The following is a 7,719-nucleotide window of genomic DNA, read 5'->3' on the forward strand; positions in this document are numbered from 1 at the left end:
CTACGTAACATTTCCAGTCTCATTCAGCTACTCCCGAAATACCCCGCAGGGGCCCGCGGGGCTTGGTGGCGGCTCCCCGCCCCGCCCCAAGCTCGCAGCCTTCTTTCGGTTCCTCCAAGCGCCCCCGAGCTCTGCCCAGCTCCTCCTCCAGGTCTCAGCTTAAATATCACTTCCTCAGGGGACCCTCTCACACCGGGGACGAGATCAAGGTCCAGGCCGTATGCCTGTCTTGGCTCTCTGTAGACTTTTTACCCCACCCCCAGGGGTCATCACCGATATGTAATTAAGACCTTTGTTTAAGTATTCAGTTACTGTCTTAATCTGCCCGTTAGTCTGTAAGCCTCACGAGGTGGGGTCTGTATCTGTGATGCTCCGCTCTCTTTTGCTCTTGGTCTTTGCTCATTCTCTTGCTTCACTATAAAAAGTTCTTCTCTCTGGCCCCTCGCTGTGCGTTCTTCACCTGGCTAACTCCTGTGGTCCTCAGGTCTCAGCATAGACATTTGGTGTCCCCTTCCCCACCCATCCCTCCTAAGGCTAGGGTAGATGTCCCCCGGGTGGGACCCCACAGCACCGTTACGTTCATTTGCCACATTGTATTGATCGCATTAGATCGTAATTGTTTATTCACGTGTCTCCCTCTCCCAGGAGACTCTGAGCTCCAGGAAGACAGGAGCTGTGTCTTGTCTGTCATTTCTTAAACCCCCACCCCCATGCCTGGCACATTGCCTCATACATAGTATGAGGCATTGAGACAATAAATACTCATGAATGAATGAATGAATGAATGAATGAATGTCAGGTAATGGCATATAAAAACACTTTTAAAAAGTTAAGCATAAAATATACTATTTTGGCCATGGAGAATAAGACGGGGTCAAGTGAAAGCCACATATTTCTATCAAACACGAGCCAGTGGAAGACATGAAATGCTAGCTGGTCACAGTGCACGAGTGAAGGGTCGCACGCCCCAAGCCAAGATGCTGGAAATAAGGGTGCCCCTGATGGTTAGGATCCCTCCCAGGACAAAATCGTGAGACCTGGAAATTGCTTATCAAATCTTCAAGGAATGTCTATGGCCATGCCGCCCGGAACATACCCGATCCCGTCTGGTCTCGGAAGCTAAGCAGGGTCGGGCCTGGTTAGTACTCGGATGGGAGACCACCTAGGAAGACCAGGTGCTGTAGGCGTTAAAACAAAAACAAAAACAAAAAACGAATCTTCATGGAATGTAAAGAAAAGTCACTATGTTTGTAAGAAAAAAAATAAGTCAGCAGAGGGGTGGGCGCTGGCTGCCTGGTGCCCAGAGCCTGGGGAGGGGAGTCCAAAGATCTTCCCCTGGCCTCTAGGGTCTGGCACCCACCTGGGCAAGGGTGCCCTGACCACCGGCACATCAGCCTCAATGACACAAGACGTTCGAGCTCATCAGTAAGCATGTATTATTATCGTTATTATTTTGTTTTGTTTTTTGAGGGTCGATATCAAGGACTTTCATTTTGGTAGACAGAGAAGCATCTAGTAGAAAGGCACATTATTAGATTCAACTTTTATGCTACAACCTTTGGAATTCTTTCTGAGAACACAGCATATTATTATTCCAAATGCACGTATTAGTGTATGTACTTTTGAAATTTTTATGCGGACCTGCTCCGAAAACTGAGGAACGTTTTGATGTATTAAATGACCTAAAATTTCTATTTTTTAATTTTGCATTTTATTTTTTTTTTTATGCCCTTCCTTCGATAGAGAAAGCAGACAATTCCGAAAGAGAAGCTCTCATGTCTGAACTCAAAATGATGACTCATCTGGGAAACCACGAGAATATTGTGAATTTGCTGGGGGCGTGCACACAGACAGGTAATCTATTCCCCCTGAAAACTCCCAGTCAAAAATATTTCAGCCTGAAGGCAAAGAGGACACCTATTGTCACACGGTTCCTTTTTTCTCAGTCACAGTGGGATTAGACACGCGTGTACTGCCATCAGATGGGCCGCGTAGAGGAGGCCTCTCCCTTCTGGGCTGTGGCACGTGATTCTAAGCTCCTTAGCAGCTGACACTGCACCAAAAGTCCATTTCGTCGTTTCTCTCTCTGCCTCTCCCCAGCTGGGAAGCTGGCGTGAATGCAGTGCTGAGAACGGCCACCGAGCTGGGCCACTGCCCGGGCTGGGCCGGTTCAAAGACACACAGCCAAGGCAGATTTCAAAGCTCGTTTTCCCAGATCTCAGGGCAGCATGCGCTCTGAGTCTCTCGCTTCTGCCTAGAAATTCCCGAGCGATGTGCCCGAGGGTTATCCTATCCGAGACAGCCTGCTTGGAACTGGAGCTAACAGAAGAGAAAAAGAAAAAACGGACCTAAAGGGAGATTAGGAATATATTTCTCCCTCGGCAGGCAAACAACAAATCAGCCTATATTTACCAAGTGCCCGTTATACATATTATTTCCGATTGCAAACTGGAGCATCTAGGCGGGCAGGGGTTATTGGTGAGGCCACACGTACACCAAAGGCCAACAAGGCAAGAAGACACTGCTTTCCAACGGGGTTTGAGCAAAAAGCTGAAGTTGAGTTTCAAGTGTAAGAAGGGTTAGGCTCAGAAAAAGTTGCGTTCTCCCTGAGTCAGAGGAGAAGCGAACTCTCAGAGGGCGTGTTCTCTGCTACCCAGACATCTGAAAAAAATCATTTGGTATTTGTGTACCCATCGTGAAAACTGTCACTATTTCAGGACCCATTTACTTGATTTTTGAATATTGTTGCTATGGTGATCTTCTCAACTATCTAAGAAGTAAAAGAGAAAAATTTCACAGGACGTGGACAGAGATTTTCAAGGAGCACAATTTCAGTTTTTATCCTACTTTCCAGTCGCATCCAAATTCCAGGTAAGAGACTAGGTCACAGTGTCCTAATCATACACCCTAGAACACAAAGCATGATGGTTCAACAACGTTCTTTCCCTTCCCCTGCCCACTGGCCAATTTCTAAAGGCCAAGTCCAGCGTTGTGTCATCTGCGTGAGTCCTAAGACCTAGAAAAGTCGCTCGTCTTTGCTAATTTCCCTGTCGATTTAAAACGATGAGAACTTTCTCTTTTCCCAAAGCCCTGGAACATCTTCGTAGAGGTCCCAGGAGTATTGCCCAGAAGAGCTTTAAACTCACGAATTGGATTTTAAGAAATTAAGACGGATCCGTTGGCGTAACGTGATGGGGACAGAATCAAGGAGTGGTGGCATTTGCCTCCGTGCTCCGCCTCGTACCCTCCCCCGTCCGTGCCAATCCTCCGTGATTCTCGTCCCAGGCAGGCGGAGATGCAGGCCGGAGAAGTCTGGAAATTCCTTGCTAACGACTTGAATGTCGTAGCTGTGGAACACCCTTCTGAATGAATTCGCGGGCGTCCTGAGTGACCCCTCACTCCGCAGTGCTCCCCAGTTTTCCTGCACACGTGAAAACTCTCCCTTAGCCTAAAGGCACGTTGGTCAGAGGCTCATGTCTTCACTGGGGGACTTTTGGAGGGCGCACTGGCCATTCCAGCCTTGTTCTCTGAGCGTATAAGTTTCAGGCCGGAGACCCAGCCTCTGAAAGCTGGAAAGCCCATGGGGATCCCCACACAGGTCTCTGTGTGGTTGCCCTTTACCGAGTCACACTCGTCACACCGGTCCTCCCTTCCACACTCCTTTCTCGGTTCATATTCTGAAACTGAGAAAGTTACGTAACGTCACCTGTGTACTAGAACAGAGAGCTTGTCCTAATGAGTCAGACGTGGGTGACCAGCAGTGACCGCGGCTGGCGAGCTTCGCACCTGTGGTTCAGTCAGCCGCTGGGGTATTAAATATTCCTTTTGGAATATTTGTGGCTGGAAAGCATTAGCCGTTTTCCAAAGATTCGGAAGTTGTAAGTTGGAGTAAACTTTTAGGTTGGAGTAAATTGAATCGTCGTATCTAAAGCTCTCAGTGAAGAGCTCCATCGAAGAGATTGTCATTATTACTACTTATTAATTTCACAGGAAAAGGGAGCAAGCTTTCCAAAGGCCACCTTGAAAAAAAGGAGGATGGTAGGACACTTGGAGGTCTCTAGACCCGTTTGACAGGAGCCGAGATGGGGAAAGTGGGCTGAACTCAGAGACAGAGGCCGAGGTGTGAGGCCTAGAGGCAGTCTTTACGGACCCCGTGGTATCTGCAAATCGTGTCCATCTCATGAAGCCTAAGTTCTCTTCTGTGACACGTGGCTTGGACACCACAGCTCGCAGAGTCGTGGTGAGGACGGAGGCCGTCAGATTTCATCAGATAACGGGCCCACATCTTCCCCAGTTAGACCGGCTCAGTTACACAGATGTTTTTAATTCCACACCAAGAAAAAAAAGGACAAGTTGATGATGCGCTTTTAATTTAAAAAGCCCGTTTATAATTGGAATTCATTTCTTTGATGGACTGTATTTTTTTTTTTTTTTACAAAATGTCTACTCAGAAGAAAAACATAAATCATGAAATAATGATTTTTTTTTTTAATAGTATGCCCGATTCAAGAGACATTCAAATACATCAGGACGCGGATCACATCTCAGGGTTCAATGGGAATTCATTTCAATCGGAAGGTAATATTTTATTCTAATTAGCAGCACTTTAAAATAGAAAGGAATACAAGAGTTCTGCGTTTGCTATTTTTTTAAAAAAGCGTGTAAGTGCAAAAACGTGCTTTTCTCTGCTACTGTCAGCTACAGGCCTCGCTAATGCAGATTTGCTTTAAAAGTCGTTAAAACCCAACGGTTTGTATATTGTGAATCTTATGCCAATGTTTCACCACTGAGAGTTATTTTATTTGGTCATAAATTAATCAGAGCCCCTATTACAGATGGTGAGTTCTGAGTCAGCGATTGAGTCCACTTCTGGCTTCTTCACTTTCTGGCTCATGACTTTGAATACATTAGTTCACCCCCTGACTCACAATGTTTTCATTTGTAAAATGGGCCTAATTCATACCTTCCTCAAAGGACTATTAGGTGGATTAAGTGGAAGAACGTTGACTGAATCATATGGTTCACAAAACGTGATAGGTTGATTGATGTTAATTCTTTTTTCAATGTGACTAAACTACCCAGCGCCAAAGAAGAGCGTTTGGAGTTCCTGGCAGATCAGGAAGCCATCTCTCACCAAAGCCGCTGGAAGATTACTTGATCTCTCTAGCAGAAAAGAATCTTTAGGTGACTCTTCAGCTCACATGGCCCTTGTGCCAGCAGGATGATGATCTGAGAGCTTCGTTGGTGTGTCTTGGCACAGACTTTAATAACCTGGGGCTTTAATAATCTCCTCGTAGAGATTTAATAAGGCAGCTTCTTAGCGTTTTGGCAAACAAATGAGGACCCGTTCTGTCTTCTAGATGAAACGCAATACGAAAACCAGAAAAGGCTGGAAGACGAAGAGGACTTGAATGTGCTTACGTTTGAAGATCTTCTCTGCTTCGCTTATCAAGTTGCCAAAGGGATGGAATTTCTGGAATTTAAGTCGGTAAGCTCCTTTTAAAGAAGACACTAACAATGAGGACGGAAGCTGATTTTGAAAATGAGAGGTTTTTTTTTTTTTTTTCAACTCCTATCCCTTAACATGTCTCTCTCGGCCTTATCCACTGTTGAAGTCACCTAGGGTTAATTACAGTATTAAGGCTCGGGCGCCCTGATGAGGTAATGCTTGTCACTGCCCTCCCAGGCTGCCCACGGTCCTCTCAAATTGCCAGGTAGAAAGTCCCAGGGATCCCTCCTCACACAGAGGTGGTGTGTCAGCCCTTCCTCAAACGGTTCAGGTTGTCAGGTGACTCCCTCCCCCACGGGCATTTGGCCCGGGGGGTGACTGGAGGCTCAGATATCCTGTCCTCAGCTTGCCAAGCCAGCCACACCAGGCACCTTTGTCCGTTTCTCCTCAGCGTCTGTCCTGTGATGGGTGGCGGCCCTGGGTGCCTATCACCTCCTCTGCTGATAATCCCGGATCTTTTAGAGCTGTGACGAGAAGGCCTGGCTCCGGCCTCAAACCTGGTCTCTACCTCCATTTCGCATTCCTTCTATACTTGCCTTTCAGCCAGGCTGTCATCTGACATTTCACGGGCCTCCTGCCCACGAGCAGATCCCAGCCGTTCTGGCTACTTTCTGTCCTCGTCCGCTTACCACGCATCACCTCTTTATTCCTCCAACTTTTTCCTCTTCCTTTTTCTTCGATTATTTCATTGCCTTCCTCCCCGTCTCTTCCACTCCTCCCCGCTTTGCCTCCTCTCTCTTTCTCCCTGAATTGGGAGGGAATCGTTTCAACCGTATTTTTTCCTTTAAAAAATTACGGCCTGCGGTATAATGTTATACATCAATTCTATCTCAATCGAAAACAGATTAACGCGAACTAAATCAAGAGCTTCGAAGAACAGGGAACAATTCTACTCACAATAGCAACCAAACCTATGAAATCATCTTGAGAGAAACATAATAAGAAACATCTCAAGTCCACGTGAAGAAACCTGTAATACTCGATTAACGGGCAAAAAAGAGGACCATGACAAATGAGTTCTACTGTGTTCATAGGAGAAAATCGATGTTTAAAAGTCAGTTTTCTCCGAAGTAATCCGCATATTGAACACGACTCCAGTTAGAAGCTCGAGGGGTTTTTTTTTTTTTTTCCCCTCATGGATATTAAAAGTGCCCGTTACCTTCTTTGCTCCTCTTTTGCATCCTCGCTCAATAGGTAAAAAAAAAATTAGTCTCAATGTTTCCCCATCCCTCATCTCTGTGGCACGTTCTTCTCATGTTCCTACCGGCTGTCAGAGACCCCTTGTCTCGAGTTTCTTCATCTGTACTTCACCTGCCCACCTACGACGATGCTTTCGCAGGTGTCTTTGTAGACTTGGCAGGGGCCGAGGGGTGGTACCCACCTGGATCTTCTGCCCTGGTTTGCCGCCTGTAGTTAAGTAAATACCCAAACCGCTCACACCCGGAGGCTAAGGCACAATGCTTTCTTCCACCTCTGGGCTTGTAATAATAGAAAAATTTTGAAGAATACCCAGTTTCTTAGACCCTCTTTCCTCGTTTCCCCTCTGAGTCATCATACCACTGTTACTTGTGTGTTTTTGCCCCTTCTCCTCCAGCTGGCCCTCAGTTTCCCCTGTAGGTTCAGTGACTCCCTCAAAGCATTATGTGAGCACTGATGAGCGCCACCATGCTAGGGGCCAGGACAGAGTCAGACCTCATCGTTAGGGGCGAGGGACAAGCAGACATGCACACCAAAGATGAGACTGTAGCGCGATAAATATTGTATTCCAGTAAGTTCTGGGAGCCCAGGGGAGGGACAGGCACCCGGGGGGAGGGGCGGACAGGCCTTTTGGAAGGAAAACGGGCAGGGAATGTGGGCTAAGGGTCGGAACGCAGAACCAGGGGGAAGTTTGTTGAGAGAGGTCGTGAGTTAAACACGTCGAATGCGAGGTTCCTCGGGCAGCGAAGCAGGGCTCAGCCGGGAAGTGCTTGGCCGTGCCTAACGATGCTCAGACAACTGTTGGGGTCGGAACTGGAGATCCGGGTGACGGCAGTTGTATCCGTCAGCTCGGATGAAGTGGCTCAGGGGAGGATGTGGCATGCGAGGGCGCGGCCTTGGTGAATGACAGTGGGCTCAGGCACAGAGCCCAGAGCTGCAGGAGGAACCAGAACCGTGGCAGGAAGGGAACAGGGGCAAGTGACCTGCAGAGCCCACAGAGGAAGTGCCTGAAG

General features: G+C 47.4%; 1 protein-coding gene and 1 non-coding gene across 2 annotated transcripts in view; both read left to right on the forward strand.

Annotated features, from left to right (window-relative positions):
• Positions 1-7,719, forward strand: part of FLT3 (fms related tyrosine kinase 3) — a 54,460-nt gene that overhangs the window by 33,500 nt on the left and 13,241 nt on the right. The window contains exons 16-19 of the mRNA XM_023530709.1: positions 1,744-1,854; positions 2,718-2,871; positions 4,496-4,578; positions 5,361-5,488. Of these exons, the coding sequence (XP_023386477.1) occupies positions 1,744-1,854; positions 2,718-2,871; positions 4,496-4,578; positions 5,361-5,488 (476 nt within the window). The remainder of the gene's footprint in view (positions 1-1,743; positions 1,855-2,717; positions 2,872-4,495; positions 4,579-5,360; positions 5,489-7,719) is intronic.
• Positions 1,069-1,187, forward strand: LOC111739696. Its single transcript, XR_002780353.1, has one exon. It is a non-coding gene; the product is annotated as a 5S ribosomal RNA (ribosomal RNA).

Source organism: Pteropus vampyrus, unplaced genomic scaffold, assembly GCF_000151845.1.
Source record: "Pteropus vampyrus isolate Shadow unplaced genomic scaffold, Pvam_2.0 Scaffold52, whole genome shotgun sequence".
Taxonomy (NCBI): Eukaryota; Metazoa; Chordata; class Mammalia; order Chiroptera; family Pteropodidae; genus Pteropus; species Pteropus vampyrus.